The sequence below is a fragment of the Procambarus clarkii genome, chromosome 9 (genome assembly GCF_040958095.1).
Source record: "Procambarus clarkii isolate CNS0578487 chromosome 9, FALCON_Pclarkii_2.0, whole genome shotgun sequence".
In the NCBI taxonomy this organism is placed as follows: Eukaryota; Metazoa; Arthropoda; class Malacostraca; order Decapoda; family Cambaridae; genus Procambarus; species Procambarus clarkii.
The window spans coordinates 10,568,310-10,589,417 of record NC_091158.1 but is presented as its reverse complement, the minus strand read 5'-3'; the positions used below and the strand labels follow the sequence as shown (position 1 = coordinate 10,589,417).

Below are 21,108 nucleotides of genomic sequence, written 5' to 3'. Positions count from 1 at the left end.
ATTCCCGTAGTCTCTCCTCGTAGCTCATGCCCCTCAGTTCGGGTACTAGTCTCGTGGCAAACCTTTGAACCTTTTCCAGTTTAGTCTTATGCTTGACTAGATATGGACTCAATGCTGGAGCTGCATACTCCAGGATTGGTCCGACATATGTGGTATCCAAAGTTCTGAATGATTCCTTACACAAGTTTCTAAAGGCTGTTCTTATGTTGGTCAACCTGGTATATGCCGCTTATGTTATTATCTTGATATGAGCTTCAGGGGACAGGTTTGGCGTGATATCAACCTCAAGGTCTTTTTGATTCTTTAAGAATTTCATCCACCAAATGATACCTTGTATCTAGCCTCCTGCTCCCTACACCTATCTTCATTTCATTACATTTGCTTGGGTTAAACTGTAATATCCATTTGTTCGACCATTCTTTCAGTTTGTCCAGGTCTTCTTGAAGCCCCAAGCTGTCTTCCTCTGTCTAAATCCTTCTCATAATTTTGGCATCGTCAACAAACATTGAGAGGAATGAGTCTATACTCTCTGGGAGATCATTTACGTATTTCAGAAACAGGACAGGTCCAAGTACAGAGCCATATGGGACTCCACTGGTGACTTAACGCCAATTTGAGGTCTCACCCCTCACTGTAACTCATCCTTCTCTGCTCCCTAGTGGTGGGATGGGGTAATCTCTCTCCTTCGTCCACTTCCCAGCCCTTAGTTAACTAAACCAAAAAAACCCAGAGCTCTACCATAGCTTTCAGTCCACTCCTCGTGATCAAAGACGGTTGATCGCCTTAGATACTTCACACACGAGAACTGTACTATGCCCCTAGCAAACTCTTGAGACCTTCACAGTTGCCACCACATCTATTGCTTAGGTACTCCCTTATCCACTGGAGCACCTACCAGTTATTCCTGCCTGTTTCTCCAGCTTATGCACCAGCCTCTTATGGGGTACTGTGTCAAAGGCTTTCCGACAGCCCAAGCAAATGCAGTCCGCCCATTCTTCTCTTTCTTGCTTAAACTTTGTCACCTGATCGTAGAATTCTATTAAGCCAGTAAGGCAAGAGTTACCCTCCCTGAACCCATCTTGATGGGTTGTCACGAAGTCCCTCCTCTCCAGATATGTTACTAGGGTTTGACTGCAAGAGGGTGGGGGAAGGGGGGTGTCTGTGGTTCACTGGGCTGCCAGGGACGTGGTGGAGTGGGATTTGTGGAGCTTTGGGGGCATGGAGGGGGAGGGGAGGTGGTTGAAAGTAGTGATTGAGTTCCGAGGATAAATGTAGTAGGAAGTATGGGCATGTGCATTTACTATTTGTCCTTGCAGGATTCAGCTGTTAGCCTTTCTAACCGTCGGCTGTCAAATGTACTCACTCCCGACCTATTTGTTTCTTCTATCATATTTAGTACGTATTTTTCATACACATGCAGGTCCAGGTTGCAGCCTGTACCAGCAGTATAACTCCCAGGTATCTACCTACTACTATACGAACAGAGGCATCAGGTGAAATAAACCACCCATTTATTTTTGTATCGACCGCAATTGAACCTGGGGCCCGTGACCCCTGAACGCTGTCTATGTGTGTCTTGGGGTTGGGAGCGGGGACCCACGGGAGGGTTCAGTGTTCGCGTGGTGTAACCGGCAACACAGACGTCTGTGTGTGATTCGCCGGGTAGCCTTGACTGAGCCACCCAGACCTGGCCACACACCCTCAGTGCTGGCTGGGCAACCATCGCGAGCGTTACCATATATATTCATTTCTCCGATAACATTGATTGTCAAGTGTCACTTTTTAATTACGAAAGTGTATTAATATAGCCTAAATAAACACTTGTTAACCGACAGATAAATTTACGTGACATCTCACGTCCTAATTTCATTTAAGTGTAGGACTTAAAAGTCCAAAAGAAAACGTGAATAATGAGTTATTTAGTGACTGCTTTATGTGTTGTGGTGGTGATCTGGGTGCTCAAGAAATTTTGGCCCGACTTAAGACATAGGTTAGTTTACCTTGACAAGGATGTGATGTTCTTGATCTCGTTCTGAATATAAATTTGGGTGAAGATGAAACCACATAATTGTGCCAATACATGAGATACAAAGCAGCTGTTTCGGGCCCAGAAGTCCTGCCGGAGGTGTTAGTCTAACAGGGTTGTTCTAACCAAGGATTAACTGCAGGTATATGTGGGTAATGAGGCTAGGAATGCTCGACTCACCCTGCTTATTTGTGTCAATGTCTGAGCTAATGTCTACCTCCCTTCCCCTCTCTATCTATATCTCAATTTCGCGTTCTCTCTCTCTCTCTCCCCACCACCTTCCAGACTCTTTGTTTCTCCTCTCCTCTCTTGAGTTCTTCTCTCCTTACTTCCCATCTTTCTGTGTGTGCCTCCTCCTCCCGGCAGCTGTACCGCCACCCACCACTTCTGGTCGCCCGCAGGTACTTCGCATCGTTCATGAACTCCTTAACCCAGGACTCGGACGCAAAGGTGGAAGAAATGAAGAAGGACGTGTTCTCTAAGCTGAGCACGGTGGTGTCCCACGACCCAGAGCTCAGGAAGCATAATGCTATCAAGATCCTCGAAATTGGCGTCGGTACAGGTGAGCACAAACACACGGCCTCTATTGACGGCTAGAAGTCTATTTTTATCTTATTTTTGTACCCTTTTAGATACAAAAGATACAATCGAAGCCAAAAGATACAATTTAAGATACAATCGAAGCCTTCTGGTAAGCCTAGTTTTTTTTTTTTGCTGATTTGTTTTCAGGCATAATTGTGAGGCTGATTTTGGTTGGTGAAGCTTCCTCGACGATTGCATGTGATGGTGCAATGAAGCTCGGGCCTTTCCCCCCGGGGGATATGACGTTGATGGAACAATGAATCAACGGAAGTTCACCTTCTGTTTTTTTCCCGTTGGGAATTAACATTGGTGACTGTTTGGGGAATTTATATTTTCTGACGTTGGGAAGGTCTTGGAAACACGTTGATTATTGCCACACTCATCACCTTCATTGTTGCCACACTCATCCCCTTCATTGTTGCCACACTCATCCCCTTCATTGTTGCCACACTCATCCCCTTCATTGTTGCCACACTCATCACCTTCATTGTTGCCACACTCATCCCCTTCATTGTTGCCACACTCATCACCTTCATTGTTGCCACACTCATCACCTTCATTGTTGCCACACTCATCACCTTCATTGTTGCCACACTCATCACCTTAATTGTTGCCACACTCATCCCCTTCATTGTTGCCACACTCATCACCTTCATTGTTGCCACACTCATCACCTTCATTGTTGTCACACTCATCACCTTCATTGTTGCCACACTCATCACCTTCATTGTTGCCACACTCATCACCTTCATTGTTGCCACACTCATCACCTTCATTGTTGCCACACTCATCACCTTCATTGTTGCCATACTCATCACCTTCATTATTGCCACACTCATCACCTTCATTGTTGCCACACTCATCACCTTCATTGTTGCCACACTCATCACCTTCATTGTTGCCACACTCATCACCTTCATTGTTGCCACACTCACCCCCTTCATTGTTGCCACACTCATCACCTTCATTGTTGCCACACTCATCCCCTTCATGTTGCCCCACTCATCCCCTTCATTGTTGCCACACTCATCACCTTCATTGTTGCCACACCCATCCCCTTCATTGTTGCTATACTCAGTATCATCACTTTCATTGTTGCCTACACTAATCATTATCACCATTGTTGTTGCTACACCCATTGTCATCACCTGTGTTGTCACTCACTTATCATCACCTTCATTGTTGCCACATTCCCTGCCAACACCTTCATTGTTGCATTGTTGCCACATTTATACCTGGAAAGAGTCTGGCGGTTCTACTTCCCAAGCCCGGTCCTGTCCTGCTCGGCCCGGGGCCAAGCTTGACAGGTGAGAGCTTGGTCCAACAGGCTGTTGCTTGGAGAGACATATTCATTATCACCTGGCACTTCTTGTCCAGTTTATTCTTGAAGACTTCCCACTTTTGTTCCGGTAATACTTCTTGTATTTGCTGGGAGGATATATTGAACAACTGTGGACCTCTGATGTTCTTAGTGATCTCTGGTTGTGCCTATGGCACTCCTGCTCTTCACTGGCTCTATTCTGCATTTCTGCAGTGTGGCAAACTCACCTCCCACAGCAAGGTTGTACAAGCTCACCTCCCACAGCAAGGCTGTACGAGCCCACCTCCCATAGCAAGGCTGTATATGCTCACCTCCCACAGCAAGGCTGTATATGCTCACCTCCCACAGCAAGGCTGTATATGCTCACCTCCCACAGCAAGGCTGTATATGCTCACCTCCCACAGCAAGGCTGTATATGCTCACCTCCCACAGCCAGACTGTATAACTTTGTAACAAACTAGGCTGTTGTAAGAATTATCCAGAGTGGTTTATCGACAAAAGAGAATGGGAAGCTGAGCCCGCATGGTGACCTGACCCCCAGGGGAATTCGCGGTGGAAATAACCGACGCTTTGTTCATAGCTGCGTATAATGAACCATCTTATAGTATTCAGTAATTTAGAGAAAATTAGCCTTTATTCATTTTGCATTAAAATTGTATTGTATAATAGTACTGGATACAATATCAAGAGTATTCTAATTATTGAGTTTAAGTCACCATCAGTGACGTCACGAAACAGATCTAACTTGTAAGGCGGAGTGACCGGCGGTCATAGGTCATCAGGGGTTGACAGGTCTACTATTTCTCAAAGTTCAATTAACCATTTTGGGGATCGGGAACAGCTCTGCCGTAGATGTTTGTAATTTAATTCAGTAAAATAATTCAACCAGTCTGGATCAATTAAGTACAACAGAGGTTAATTGTTATAACTTAAACCTGGCTAGTAACTTGGTAAAACTTTGACTAGGCGGAAGGATACAATGTTCTAGTCTGGGCTAGGCCAGACGAGGACAAATCAGTGTGAATACGGGAGCAGCTGGGAGAGGTCAACCATCTTACCTCTCCCCAAGACCAGCCCAACATCTAGAGCTGGTCGCCCAAGGTATAGTTGCTATTGTTAATTATATGGATAGTCTTCTCATTTGCCATTCAGGTCAAGTAGGGAGTGTTAAAGTGATAGGGAGTGAACATATTTAGATTTTGTTTTAGTTTTCTTTTAATAAATTACGTTAATAATTTGCATTTTTATTGTTTCCATTTGGTTATGTGTAAACTTGTCCTGGTCACGTGGTCCACATGAGGTAAAGTGGATTGGGCGCCGATTCTAACATCGAATCATTCCCGTGTAATTAATTCCACACTCAAGTTTCCGAGGTTATAAACTACTAGTGGGGATCAAGCCCCAAGGTTGATTAATTAGCGTGATCGATCCAGACCTCGATCATTGCTCTGTGTTGCTGGTCTGGTGGTGGCAGCGTAGAGGCGACTCTAGGGTTTTGCTCAGAGCCTAGGTCACGTCATACTGGGTGTAGAATCCTAAGTCGGTCAATCGTCTTAGGACCACGTGGCGTGGAGTTGGCTTTGGTAAAAGTTTTGGAGTCCCTTGGTAGAGAATAAAAAGTAAGAATACGGGTAAAGAAGGAAAGTGAAGTAAAGAGAGAGAATCCCTAACCCGTGTTACAACTTCACCTCCCACAGCAAGGTTGTACAAGCTCACCTCCCACAGCAAGGCTGTACGAGCCCACCTCCCATAGCAAGGCTGTATATGCTCACCTCCCACAGCAAGGCTGTATATGCCCACCTCCCACAGCAAGGCTGTATATGCTCACCTCCCACAGCAAGGCTGTATATGCTCACCTCCCACAGCAAGGCTGTATATGCTCACCTCCCACAGCCAGACTGTATAACCTCACCTCCCACAGCCAGACTGTATAACCTCACCTCCCACAGCCAGACTGTATAACCTCACCTCCCACAGCCAGACTGTATAACCTCACCTCCCACAGCCAGACTGTATAACCTCACCTCACACAGCCAGACTGTATAACCTCACCTCCCACAGCCAGACTATACAAGCTCACCTCCCACAGCAAGGCTGTATATGCTCACCACAGCCAGACTGTACAAGCTCACCTCCCACAGCCAGACTGTATAACCTCACCTCACACAGCCAGACTGTATAACCTCACCTCCCACAGCCAGACTATACAAGCTCACCTCCCACAGCAAGGCTGTATATGCTCACCTCCCACAGCCAGACTGTATAACCTCACCTCCCACAGCCAGACTGTACAAGCTCACCTCCCACAGCCAGGCTGTACAAGCTCACCTCCCACAGCCAGACTTTACAAGCTCACCTCCCACAGCCAGACTATACAAGCTCACCTCCCACAGCAAGGCTGTATATGCTCACCTCCCACAGCAAGGCTGTATATGCTCACCTCCCACAGCCAGACTGTACAAGCTCACCTCCCACAGCCAGACTGTATAACCTCACCTCCCACAGCCAGACTGTACAAGCTCACCTCCCACAGCCAGACTGTACAAGCTCACCTCCCACAGCAAGGCTGTATATGCTCACCTCCCACAGCCAGACTGTATAACCTCACCTCACACAGCCAGACTATACAAGCTCACCTCCCACAGCCAGACTGTACAAGCTCACCTCCCACAGCCAGACTGTATAACCTCACCTCCCACAGCCAGACTGTATAACCTCACCTCCCACAGCCAGACTATACAAGCTCACCTCCCACAGCAAGGCTGTACAAGCTCACCTCCCACAGCAAGGCTGTATAACCTCACCTCCCACAGCAAGGCTGTATAACCTCACCTCCCACAGCCAGACTGTATAACCTCACCTCCCACAGCCAGACTATACAAGCTCACCTCCCACAGCAAGGCTGTATAACCTCACCTCCCCCAGCAAGGCTGTATAAGCTCACCTCCCACAGCAAGGATGTATAAGCTCACCTCCCACAGCAAGGCTGTACAACCTCACCTCCCACAGCAAGGCTGTACAAGCTCACCTCCCACAGCAAGGCTGTATATGCTCACCTCCCACAGCCAGACTGTATAACCTCACCTCCCACAGCCAGACTATACAAGCTCACCTCCCACAGCAAGGCTGTATAAGCTCACCTCCCACAGCAAGGCTGTATAACCTCACCTCCCACAGCCAGACTGTATAACCTCACCTCCCACAGCCAGACTATACAAGCTCACCTCCCACAGCAAGGCTGTATAAGCTCACCTCCCACAGCAAGGCTGTACAAGCTCACCTCCCACAGCCAGACTGTACAAGCTCACCTTCCACAGCCAGACTGTACAAGCTCACCTCCCACAGCAAGGCTGTATAAGCACACCTCCCACAAGCTGATTGTACAAGCTCACCCCCTACATCCTCCCTCCCTCCCCAAATTGTGCTACATAATCTGACCATCCCAAAGTCAGACTGCACTGCTACACCCATAAAATAATTGAGAATATGTAGTGGAACTTCTGATGGTCCCATTTTCCTTGTACAGTTATAGTTATTATATTGAAAGGTACAGTATTTTAGAAGCTATGCCTGAGGAACTGGTCATGCCCTTAAATTAAAAGTGTGACAATTACCAGCACCTGAGAAAAACTGTTGATTTCCATAAAATAGTAATAAGAATGTGAAGTACAAAGGTTGTCCTGTTCATAAGGCACATGTGGCAGATTTACACAATTTTGTTGAATGTAGCTGTGCCTTCCAGACTTGCTAAACCCTTACACTGTTTCACTCACTACAGGTTCTGCAATTTCCTCCTCTGCTCAGATTTCTACATGTGATTGATCATTAAGGATTGTCAATATTCTTCTTATATATACCTGGATGTACAACTTAAATGACTTAGCAGTTTAAGGGTTAAACGGGCTCAGTCTCATGGTTCATTCAGCACAGCAAAAGAAGTTGGTATTCTTTCTAAGATCAGATATTATGTACCCCGCCCTGCCCTGGTGACTCTCTATTACTCCCTCATCTATCCATATCTCAACTATGGTATTTGTGCTTGGGGCTCTACTACCCAAAATCATTTACGTCCTCTAATTACTCAAAACAAAGCTGCTATTATGACAATATCCAACTCTGGCCCCAGACATCACTCGGTACCCCTGCTCAAATCTCTGAATATGTTAGATATTAAGTCACTGCACATTCTCTCATGTGTATTATACATATATAAAACACTGAACTGTAATGCCAAGCCTGACCTCAAAAGCTTCATTGAAGGTTGTAACAGAACCCATGAGCACTACACCAGAAACAAACACAGTTTTGATATTCCAAGAGTGCGACTTAATCAAACTAGAAATGCTCTGCAAATTAAGGGACCCAGAATGTGGAATGACCTTCCCAACCATGTTAAAGACTGTACCTCTCTCAACCAGTTTAAGATAAAAACGAAGCACTACCTAATAAATTCCCTGTAACCTACTTTACCCCTCTATTGTCAACCCATGTCTGTTTTTTTAAACAACGCTGTTTGTCGACCAAATTGTATTTGTGCTGCTTTTTCAGCCATGTTCCCCCCTTTTTTATCTTTATTTTTATTTGTTCTCAACACATTTTATTCTTTATACTTAATTAGTATTAAGTTTTAGTCATTAATGTTTTTCCTGCCCGAAACGCTTTGCGTAATAGTGGCTTTAGGCATTGTATGTACTAGCTCTATCTATAAATCTTTCAATTTTTGTAAAATCTCTTGTATGTATGTACCTTACCTGAATAAACATTTATTTATTTAAGTGGGCTGATTAGCACTATCTTACCTCTCTAAACAGCACCAAATATTTTTAAATTTTAATGAAACAGCCTAGTTGGTCAAGAGCCAATTGATCAGGGGCCGGATTCAGGAAGGTACTTACGAAGGTTTTTCCTCTTAGCTAAGAGCGAATTCCTTCTTAGCGCCTTCGTGGCGGCTAGGTCCGTATTCAAGTAGGTACCCTAAGTGGAAAAACCTTCGTAAGTTCATTCCGGGATTTAAGTGTGGTTTCGACCACTCGTAGCTTTACGTAAACTGGATATAAGTCATTTTTTCTCTACTACATAACACTGGGATCGATTTATGATATTGGAACATGACCAAAACATTATAGCTGGTGAATCTAGTGAAGAGGAATCCTTCGTGTTAGTTATATATGCATTCTCTGCTTGAAACTTGAAGTAAATATGTGTTTGATGATAGTAGAATTAGTTTTATAATAGCAAGATATTATACCAGTAGTTATTAAGTAAATAAACACTGGTGAACATGAAATATGAGAGAAGGTGATGAGCCCTGCCTGATGGGATCATTTACTATCACCAAATGCCCCTGTTCACCTAGTAGTAAGGGTGTACCTTAGCTATACATACCCATTTCTAATTTATTTAGTTTGGTTTTATTTTGAAATTAAATCTGGGTGAGACATAAAATAAAAATATGCTGCACAAATGATGTTAGGTAAGGAGAAGGGTAAAAATGTCACAAACTTTATTCATTGAATACTTAAAGCTATAATTATGACTATATACTGTAGATTATTAAAAAAGAGAGAGGGAAGTAGGGGTCCAAAACCTCTTCCTGTTATACAATTTGGGTGTGGAACAAGTAATTATCAAAAGAAGGCACCATGCCGGGAAGGCTATGTAGCAGTAAGGCAGTGAGGTGAGGCAGCTACTTATTTGAGAAATGCTTATTTTATTTACCTTATAAGCTGAGGCAACTTATTTTATTTGAGGAATACTCAGCTGATTCCTCTACATTTAGCATGGAACAAATTTGTGTCCAAGACCTCTTCCTGTTACTCAATTTGGCTGTGTGTAACCAAACTAGAAGTGCTCTACAAATCAAGGGACCCAGAATGTGGAATGACCTCCCGAATCATGTCAAAGGCTGTACCTCTCTCAACCAGTTTAAGAGTTAAACCAAGTACTGCCTAATTAACTCCATGTAACCTAACTTACCTCCTAAATGTCAACCCATGTCTTGCTATTTTTTAAACAACGATGTTCACCAACATGTGCAATTGCTGAGTTATGCTATGCTAACCCCCCTTTTTGTATTTTTTATTCCTTCTTTCAACACAATTTATACCTAATCCCGATTACTAAGTTTTAGTCTGTGTTTTTTCCCCCACACCTTGCCCGAAATGCTATGAGTATTAGTGGCTTTAGGTATTGTATGTACTAGCTCTGTCTATAAATCCAACATTATGTTTGTAAATCAACTGTATGTACTTTTCCTGAATAAAATGTATTTATTATTTATTTTTTAATCAGTAAGTATTAAAAGAAGGCACCAAGCTGGGAAGGCTATGTAGCACCATTGTGTGTAACAATAAACCAAATTTTTTTTAACAAATAATGCACTTGTATGGTAAAACAAATCCTGTCAGCTGTAAAAATATTGATGCAGTTATTTAAATGAAAAATATAATGAAAGAAATATTACTGGTTTATTTTTATCCTATCTTTTTGTACTGTACAGTATATCCAAGGAAGTGAAAAATTGAGACATTATACACAATTTAATGAATGATTAGCATGGATTAGCAGTTCAAAAGAAATATGACTTGTATTACATATCAACATGAGATCTTAATGATCCATGGTCAACATGATTTAATAAGGATAATACAGTACTGTATTTGTAATAATACAAACTATAATTTAAAATCTTTATTACTGATTTTTTTTATTAAGAAGATTAGGTATACACAGCAATGTGCTGCTACCCTATTTTATATGGAATATTACACAGTGTAGATAAAAAACTAGCTATAAGTTTATCTAATACTCCCATCTCACAGGATGGTTAGACATACTGTACATGGAATCAATTTAGAAAATACCAGCCTCAATACAAAAAACAAATCGACTCTGACTAAACAACTCTAAGCAATTTTCACAAGAGGTAAGCACTGAATCATGGAAACATTATATTATAATTACTCTTACCAGTTTCTACAAAACTCCTCTCAAACAATGTATTTTTAAACATGTTTAGGTATACACAGCAATGTGCTGCTTCCCTATTCTGTCTAAAGGACCACACAGTGTAGATCAAAAACCAGCTACAAGCTCACCTCACAGGATGGCCAGTCATACATGGAATTAGGAGAGAACAAAATACTTAATGCTGATCTATTAGCCTCCACTGGCAAAATCTGGGTGCAGCACAAGAATATCTTCCAATATTCCTGAGTGTATGAAGTAATTACAGAGCTCAAAATACCTCATACCATTTGGTATGAAGTCACTGATAACAGGACAATCACAGATATAGTGTTGGAGAGTATGTTCTCTCAAGTAGGACTGAAAACAGATGTTTTTTCCACCAAGAGGGCTATAAACCCATGGAACCGCCTACCCGCTGAAGCCGTAAATGCCAAATTCCAGCTAAAAAATATAATTAAGACAATTGGCGGGACCTTCAACAAGCCGCCGGCTTTCTGTCCTCTTCGAGGTCACTAGATAGTTAGTGGCCCTTGGGTAAATTCAGTAAATATATACAATATTTGTCAGCGCATCTTCCGAGCAACAAGGACAGCTACACAGTATCTCTTAGAATTACGTAGGTAAACAACAAATGTAACATATTTGTTTACTACAATGTCGGTGCTGGCTGTAGAAGTTGAAAAAACATTGTTTTACTTCGAAATATACTAATTTTATAAGAAAATTCGACGTAAATAGGAGGCAGTAGAGCTGCGATAAGCCAGCGCTAAATCTTCAATATGAAGAATGTTGCTGCTCTCTGATTGGCCAAACGAAACACAGTAGTGACCTCTATCGGCACGCAGGTGAACCAACAATTTTTCGTCCTAAGTATACCTTATTGAATAGCACCTAAGCATCTTCTTAGGGCGCACTTAGGAACCTTCGTAGCAAACCCACTTACGAAGAAATACACAGAGCTTCCTGAATCTAGGTCCTGGAGTTTTATTCCTGGGCAGAGTGAAACCTCTCTTTATACCTGTTGGTGGTGTTCACCTAGCAGTAAATTATGAGTTAGTTGACTATTCTAACTTGCTTTCTGGGGAAGGCAAATCGTTTTCCTTACGGCACCACCTTAGGCCTACCAGGCTTCCTGTCCACAACAACAGAAACCCATATTGGGGGGATGTTGTCATCAACAAAGGTATAAAGGTTTTATATACTGTAAGTATATTAATAAATACAAATTTATTAAATTAAAATGTTACACAGTGTTTTGAGATGTAAAGGATAAAGAAAATATATTTATCCAAAGAGTTATAACAGACCAGACAATGAGTTGGGTCATGCAATGCATAAACTACTGGCCAAACAATAATAGCTGGATTCAAATTAACCAGATACTCATATATAGCTTATAGAACTCTGGAATAAACCAAGGTAATTTATTATGAGTGGCAAAGCAATATTGATAAAGTTTGCATTCTTTTTTTTCCAAATAAATGTACTATCATCCACTACCCTTTTATGTGGACCAAAAAATATTTGTCAGTAGCTCATTTGGCCTTCAATGCCATCTGTTGATGATAGAGGTAATATTTATAACCAAGCTGCTCTATACAGTATTGGGAACCATGTTGGTAAACACACAATTGCTTTTCACGCAATTAATGTCCTTTGAAGATGTGGCATAGTCTCGCAGCCAAAGTGTTCGGTGTTAGTTTCAGAACCTCTCCTTGCATAAATATACCTTGTACATATTTTTGTATTCTTATGTTTTATGTCAGTTTTATTTACGTTCACTATTACAGTGTTTTTAATTCCGAGTTCTGCATCACTAATTCCCATTCATTTACATTCAGAGTTCTGTATCACTAATTCACATTCACTTACATTCATAGTTCTGTATCACTAATTTACATTACATTCATTACAATTTCTTTACATTTCAACAATTTGCTTAGTTATTAAATGTTTCTGCTTATCGATACTGTATTGTAAACATTCATAGCTAATGTGATTTGTAATTGCCAGGGACGAACTTCGCTTACTATCCTGAGGGGGCTCGTCTGGTTGTGGTGGACCCCAACCCACACTTCAAGGCCTACTATGACAACAACAGGAAAAAGTTCCCCAACATACACTCTGAAGAAATCATTGTCTCCACTGGTAAATCTAGTCTTGTATAATGCTTTGTGTGTATTGAATTTACTTGCACTAAAAAAAAAAAGTGTTTCCGTCTCTGTTAAATTTTTCTTTGTGCTATACATTTTCAAACTTAACGAGTCCTTAAACTAATATGCTCTGACTCTGCTACAAAAATGCCAGGTTATATACTATGTGAAACGTATACATGATAACGTGTTTTTATATATATATATATTTTTATATATTTTTAGCTTTTTATATTTAACATGTTGAAGGATTTAAACAAAGGTGCTGCATGCTGTCTATAGTTGGAGTTTATTGATGTTTTAATTACTGATGTGTTCAGTACTCTAATTTTATATGAGGTAGTCTTTGAGTGCAAAATTCGCAGATACTATAGGCAAGGCTTGGATAAACACTCGCCAGTACAGTAATATAGTGTTATCGGAGCCGAGCCAGGTGCATATAACCAGGTTTCTGTGTTTGTTTGCTATTGGACTGATATATGCTATATTAGTCTGGGGCATTAATCACATGGAGTCCTTGCCTACCGGGAACCATGAGCCAGAACCTGGCTTCCTCAGAGAGAGGCGCAGGGAGCAACAGCCTATGAAAACTCCACTCTTTGAGAGTATATTCACGTCTGCCATCGACGGGGGTAAGGCACCCAATAAGGTAGGCATCCCAAAACAAACCCCAACTGGTAGAATATTGCATCCCAAAGCCGAACAGAACCCAAAAACTCTCCCGAAGAAAAATAATGCAACAAGCAACACGTCATCAAACCGACACGGTGCTCATTCGCCCCCTCCCCATCGAAGGGGGAGGTCACAGGGGGTTAGTTTGTCCAGTAATAGATGGGGGGATCAACTGGCTTTTGCAGAACCAGTGCCTGGACTTCTCATGGGGACACACCACCCTCCTGCGGGTCCTGGTAAACCCCTTGGGGGCTCAGTGTTAATATGGATATGTCTTCAGAGTCCCCTCTCGCTGTGTGTGAGTATGAAGGTTGTTCGTTGCCCTTGTCTCAGGGTGACGATCATCTGTTTTGCCTCTGTCATGCTGTTTGTTGAGTCAGTGACACCTTCGACTCGGAGTTGTGCGAGACTTGTTCCCCGTTCGTTCTCCACTTTACCCATTCTTCCTCAGAAATTCTTAGGGGTGAAGCGGGGCTGTCGCGTTGCATGGTAGGTTTTTGCTGTTGCAATGCGCTAGGTTGGTCGCCCGCTTGAATACACTGGGGCTGCCCAGTTTTGGTTTTAGGGACCCATACATGGGGGCGTTAGTTGTTTTGACCTTGGTTCTTTTTGTTGATAGTAGGTGCAGTTTGCATGAAGGGTTTGTCCTCGCGATTACTGCACCAGTACAGATGTTAAGAGACACACGTATGTTGAAAATGGTAAGTTTCAAAAGTGCTGGTCGCGATGAGCTGTAGATAGAGGAGCAGCGACAAAAACAGAGGTGGACATTAGAGCTGGGAGACTTGCCACTCCGTAGGGCAGTATGTTGTGTTTATGACGTCTACGTATATTTTTCCTGGAACTCCCGTGCCAGAAAGTGTAAGCAGTATGCTTCTCAAATCAGCATGTTGTCATCGGGTACCTGGCCACTAGGCGGCGCCCATGGCCGAGGCATATATATCTGGCACCCCATAAATAAACTTACTCTGCCGCTGCACCCAGATAGTGGAAGAGCACCATGGGATCGGAAGCACCCGGGCATCCTGAGAAAGTCCCAACACCTGACCCTCACAGATCATGTCTTTGGCAGCTGTGACAAGGCTCCCCCCAGATCTGGGCAACAAAGGAGGAGGAACCACAGGGGACGTAGGCGCAGCATTGTCCCCGCCACCGAGCACAGGAGCCGAGGCCCCCGGTACACATCCTTCCTCAGCACTGTGATGAGGTCTCGATCATCAGGGGCAACCCCCCCCCATCCCCATTGCGGGGATCCAACAGCAGGAGGCACAGGAAGCAACTCAGAGCCCCGTCACCTACGGCGGGGGACGCCGGAGCACCATACTCCTCCACCTCCTCCCAAGGCACACCATGAAGGGAAGACACTCCGAGCCCGTCTCGATCGCTTCAAGACAAGCTGCCGGTCGTCCGAGCAATCACTCCCATCAACACTCCCATCTTCCTGCACCACAACAGAACCCTTTGGCGAGCACGCTTTTAAAGCACAACCCCTGAGAACCGCAGCTTCCACAACCAGGGGCTCCGGACCACACACCATAGGAGACAGCTCCTCGCGGACAGCCAGAGTGACAGGAGACACCGTATCCAGGGATGTAGCAGGCAGGGGCGGCTGAGACAGGATGGGTGGTGGCAGCTGTGGCAGGAACAACCGAGGCGGGGAAGCCGGCGGAGGGGGCGGGGCCTCACCAACCCCCACATCAACACCCACATCTACATCCAGGCGAGCCGCGGGATCCGACACCAGGGCAGCAGACGGCAGGGAATCAACACACATCCCAGCATGTGGAGACGGACCCGGGGCAGACAACGGGGGAAAAATCCTCCTCTCGGAAGAGGTTAACGGGTGACCCAGCATGCCTCACACCCCGCAGCCTGGTGGCCCAGGAGGCCACACCTGAAATACGTCCGGGGCTGGCCCACATGAAACACACGTAGAGGGAAACCCAGCAGCATGATGGAGGACGGTATATGATCCCCGAGGCGCATGGCGAGAGTGCGGGTCCCACATGGGACCCCCCCCACATGGTCCTACATGGGGACGGCGTTCATCCACACATGAAGAACTCGCCCAAAACAGGCAAAGTACCGACAGAGAAGGTCCTCAGGGAACTCGAAGGGCGTCCCATGCACCACCACATACGTCGTCGTACCACAAAGATCGTAGAAAGTCACTGATCCACCATTGTCAGGAAGAGAGAAAGTTCACCCATCATAGCACCTTACGAGATCACGGTAAACCACCGAGGAGCTGAACTTCACAATCGTCCGCCTCCCAGCAAGCGGCTGCACACCACACACACGGCCTCCACAGGAACACGTAACATGTCCAGAATCACCATTCCCATCGCCTGGTAGGAAGCGTTGCCGGAAAATTCCAGGCCAATAGAGTCCTGGCAAACGACAGGGGGCATAGGCACCCCCCATACTGCAGGCCAACACAGCCTGGGGGCCCCTCAGCAAAGCACGTCACTCAAGCCCCTTCAGCAGCCACACCAGGGCCCGCACTCCATGACGGGTAGGCAACTGACCTTGGTTCAGTTCGCGCCCTCAAGTCCTTTCCCAGTGAGTGTGGTTCGCACTGTTCCTCCCCTCCCCCCCACAACCCTGCTGCCGGCTCCAAATGTCTAAGGGTTTTGGAGTTAGGGCAGGGTTTACTTGGGAATGAGACTTGGGCTCCAGAGGCTGCCCCATTCGATGCGGAGACAGGCCTTTGAGCCTAATCCACCCGCCGAGGCTTCTGGGTCTTCCTAGCAGACCCCCATTCTTTGATGCCTTTCCCTTGGACTCTGCTTTTTCTTCAAGGGTGGAGGATGACTTTGCCCAGAGCCCTGGGTTTAAGGCCTCCGGGGCTAGGAGGTAGTCGGCTTGGGCTGTTCAATCCTGCCTGGGCCTTAGTGCCCTCGGGGGCAGGGTTTGCTGTTGCAGGGTTCGGGGTTTTCATATCCCCTTTCCCAGTACGAGTTTGATTTGAGTTCGGCTCTCCTCTGGGTTTGTTTCCAGGTTCCTTTGGGTTCTACGACTTCGTCTCTTGGTGCGTACCTCCTGCGAGACCTCCTTAATGTTACCAGGGCATAAGCACCAGAAAGCTATCAAAGGGCCTCCATGGAAAATCTATATCTGATGATGTCATGCAAATTTTACAACAGATTTTAATGTACAACCAGTCTTTGTGGTTGGGTGATATACCACATTGGAAGAGTTCTAATGAAACATTGAAGATTTTAATCACTTTAAAATTTCCACAGCGGAGAACATGGACATGGTTGCAGACAACAGCATTGACGTGGTGGTTAGCACACTTGTTCTCTGCTCAGTAGAGAACATCAACAAGATCATTCAGCAGATCCTCCGTGTACTAGCTCCAGTGAGTAAAATGTCTTCAATAGTTATCTTAATCTATATTAAATTATAAATACCTATCCAGATAATGTACTGCATTATTTCATGGTGTCAGGGACAGGAAGCCTGTACTTACACTTATCAAGGTCCCCATGGGTCAACCATTGACCTTTGCCAGGGCGCAATGCACAATAATTGCCTAACTCCTGGTACCTATTTACTGCTAGGTGAACAGAGGCTTCAGTTGATGAGAAATGTATATCATTTCTACCCCGCTCGTGTATGGAACCTAGGATTCTAGATTAGGAGTCGAGTATGTACACCATTGTTCTGTTGGACCCATAGCGTCTATTTGACGCTAGGAAGTTTTCAACTTCTAGGAAGTCAACTTCCCTACTTAAGGAAGTTGACAGGGTGGACAAAGACAAACTATATAACCTGAGTGGAGTACGAACAAGGGGACACATGTGGAAACTTAGTACCCAAATGACCCACAGAGGCATTAGAAAGATTTTATTTAATGTCAGAGTAGTTAACAGATGGAATGCATTAGACAGTGATGTGGTGGTGGCAGACTTCATATACAGTTTTAAATGTAGATATGATAACAGCCCAATAGGCTCCAGAATCTGTACACCGGTTGATTGACAGTCGAGAGGCAGGACCAAAGAGCCAAAGCTCAGCTCCCGTAAGCATAGTTAGGTGAATACAAATAGGTGAGTATTTTCTAAAGTACTTAAGGTCTTGTGGTTATATATAGACACACTGTCAAGTTGCAAATGTAGCCGGTGAAGGCAACATTCTATGCAAGGCGGTGGTCACACCTGTGGGGTTGACGAGAAGACAGTCAACCATTAGGAGTCTTCACATCACTCCTAACAGGGGACACATGTACAGCAGAAGTAGGTGACAGCACGGTAGAATAACAGCAGGCATGGGTACATAGCATTAGTACAGCTATGTCATCACACATCTTGAAGTTTCATCAAAAGTCGGCAGGCAACAGTTATACACAGACTTGGTTGACAGAGGTATGCTGTTTTGTTGTTTAAGATTTAGCTACTCGGAACTAAAATTTCCATGTAGCACGGGCTATGGTGAGCCCGTAAGATTGACAGAGGTACCACCACAGCTCTGGCAACCAGTGGCAGTGGCCAAGAAGACCCTCCAGCCGCTGTGGGTGGAGGGATAGTCAGGTGAGGCTATCTTGCAATCTACACCAAGCTGGGATTGCAGTGTCATCTGGATACATAGCCAGGTACATCAACTGAGGTTTAGCAGGTGTGGAACATCTCATGGTAGGTGTAAGGCACTTCTCAACACAATGTATGTGGGGACGGCATTGACTGGTGTGGGCAGAAAGCTTCAACAGCTGTGGTCAGACAGCAGACAATGCGTAGAAAGAGCAACAGCTGTGGACATCAGTTATAGCATGGAAATAGCCAATTTGGACGACAGCAGACAGCAGAGATACAACAGTGGACAACAACTTTTCAGCTGTGGGCAGAGAGCTCTAACAGGAGTGAGCAGACAGCAGCTTAACAGGTATGGACACTGCTTTAACAGGCGTGGGTAGATCGTCGGTTGAGGAATAGGTATGTGCAGATAGCTCCAAATGGTATTGTCTGACAGCTTCAACAGGTAATTACCTAAGTGTAGTTACAGGATAAAACCTACACTCGTGGTGCCCCGTCTTCCCAGCACTCTTTGTCATATAATGCTTTGAAACTACTGACATTTTTGGCCTCCATCACCTTTTCACCAAACTTGTTCCAACCGTCTACCACCCTGTTTGCGAAAGTGAATTTTCTTATATTTCTTCGGCAGCTTTGTTTAGTTAGTTTAAATCTGAGACCTCTTGCTCTTGAAGTTCCAGGTCTCAGGAATTCTTCCTTATCAATTTTATCGATTCCAGTTACTATTTTGTACGTGGGGATCATAAACAAAATATCCATGTAGCATGGGCTCACTATAGCCAGTGCTACGTGGATATTTCGTTCTGAGAAGCTAAATCTAAAACAACAACAACAAGGCATGGGGAATGCCACTGTCATGAGTGCTGTACTGTTTCAGGTGAATGTTAGATATAATATATATATATATATATATATATATATATATATATATATATATATATATATATATATATATATATATATATATATACATACGAGTCTTTGCTGCAGTAGTCTTATCTTAGGGTGCAGTTGAATGCAATTGCTCCGAAATGTTGCAATATTTATTTTATAATTTGTAATACTGTATTTGCAAATATCATACAGAAACTGTATAATATCGAAATAATGTAATCTTTAATTTTATCTTGGTTAATCAAGAAAGAATGTTAAGAAGAAAATCTAATTTCAAAGTATTATATTGTTTAAAGACTAATGTACGGGGTATTATAAAATATAAATTGTAATGAAAGTGTGAAGATCAATATGCTGAAAATAGCTAACTGGCCTTGAGATACCTCCTGCAAAATAATTGTAATATTGTATCTACTTCCAGGGAGGAAAGTTTTACTTCTACGAACACATCAAGGAATTTGATACAGAACGACATTCCACTAGACAGAAAATTCAGGTTTTTCTGTCATCAACGGGGATATGGCCTTTCTTCTTTGATGGTTGTTACTTAACAAGAGACATGCTAGAAGCCATCCAACAAGCAGGTTTCTCCAAAGTGCAGGCCCTACGCTTCTACAGCCCGATTGACAACTTTGTCTTCCAGCTGGTTAAGCCAAGCCTCAAGGGTGTGGCAGAGAAATAATAAATGAATGAGGTAGACAAATAAAAATAATTACGAGTGGAAAGAAATAGAGAAGAACAAGGGGGAAAGTATCTGATATACAGCAAATCAGAGTCGCACAAAATGTTTCTAATAATCAAATTTCATAATTTAGGTAATCTCTAAACAGTTTGTTGGCATCTTTTATCTACAGCCCTACCCGAACAAATCGCCAACTACTTGACTGAGCCGGGTCCTTTGTGTAAAGTCTACAGGAAAGTGAACTGACTTTATCATCCAAACAAATCATCATTCTTTAGATGGTAATCTTGCTCTTGACAAACATTAGTTATTACAAGTGGAACATGAATCATTTGTAACAAACGTTGCTCGGAATAACTGGTGGGTCATTCTACTGAACTTAAAGAGACCAAAACCCATCCATTCAAATAACAAATGTCACACGAATGAAAATTCAGTTAAGGATTTATAATGAATAAAAGTATATCAATATGTTCATGGTTACTTAGATCACTGTTAATATGTTAATTTCATTTAAAATTTTTACCTACAAAATAAAAAATACAATTTACAAAACATTTTTCTTGAATTCCTACTGATGTTTACTAGGCATTACCTGAATTTACATGAGGTCCACTATCTCTCTGGGACAGGAAGCCACCAGGTTATCAAACCTGGTGGCTTTGATTAATTATCAATTAAAATTATATAGGGGGGTTACCCCCCTATAATTGAATTATATTCAATCCTATCTTAGTGACAGACACCAATATGTACTCATCAATGATATAATCTCCCCCCATTCTACCAATAGCCATACGAGTGTCACAGGGCAGCATCTTAGGGCCTCTCCCATATCTTATATACAGTACAGTATATCAATGATTTGCCAAATGTCTCTAACATTCTTAAACATATACTATATGCTGATGATACTACCTTAATCTGTTCAGACCCCAACCCACACACATTAAATAATATTGTAGATAATGAATTACAAAAAAAAAGTCCACTCATGGATGACAACCAACAAACTAAACATACAAAAGATCTACTTCATTTTATTTGGAAGTAAATCATCAAACCAAATTCAACTTCAGATAGACAATGTTAACATTAGCATTAAAAATTATGGAAAGTTCCTATACATAGACAAGAGACTAAACTTCAGCTCCCACATACAACACATAGCCAAAAAAGTCTCAGAAACTGTTGTTATTGTAACAAGTATAATATGTCAGTAATATACTTGCTCCATATTCTCATTAGCTTATGTGCAGATAATGAGATGGGTT

The 21,108-nt window shown here is 43.4% G+C and overlaps 1 protein-coding gene across 2 annotated transcripts; it reads left to right on the top strand.

Moving 5' to 3' along the window:
- Positions 1–1,638: 1,638 nt before the first annotated feature.
- Positions 1,639–20,389, top strand: LOC123751083 (thiol S-methyltransferase TMT1B-like). 2 transcript variants are annotated; one of them, XM_069321126.1, is made up of 5 exons: positions 1,639–1,990; positions 2,428–2,588; positions 12,912–13,046; positions 16,969–17,087; positions 19,574–20,389. In XM_069321126.1, exons 1-5 carry the CDS (start codon positions 1,911–1,913, stop codon positions 19,832–19,834), a joined length of 756 nt encoding a protein of 251 aa, XP_069177227.1. In that variant the 5' UTR covers positions 1,639–1,910; the 3' UTR covers positions 19,835–20,389. The 2 variants fall into 2 exon arrangements, with proteins under 2 accessions (XP_069177227.1, XP_069177228.1); XM_069321127.1 differs by lacking the exon at positions 12,912–13,046 and having other exon boundaries at positions 1,704–1,990.
- The last annotated feature ends 719 nt before the right edge of the window (positions 20,390–21,108 follow it).

Coding starts and splice junctions, on each gene's coding strand:
- LOC123751083 (XM_069321126.1), top strand. CDS start 1,911: ATGAGTTATTTAGTGACTGCTTTATGTGTTGTGGTGGTGATCTGGGTG. Junction 13,047..16,968: donor AGAAATCATTGTCTCCACTG/GTAAATCTAGTC, acceptor AAATTTCCACAG/CGGAGAACATGGACATGGTT. Junction 17,088..19,573: donor TCCTCCGTGTACTAGCTCCA/GTGAGTAAAATG, acceptor ATCTACTTCCAG/GGAGGAAAGTTTTACTTCTA.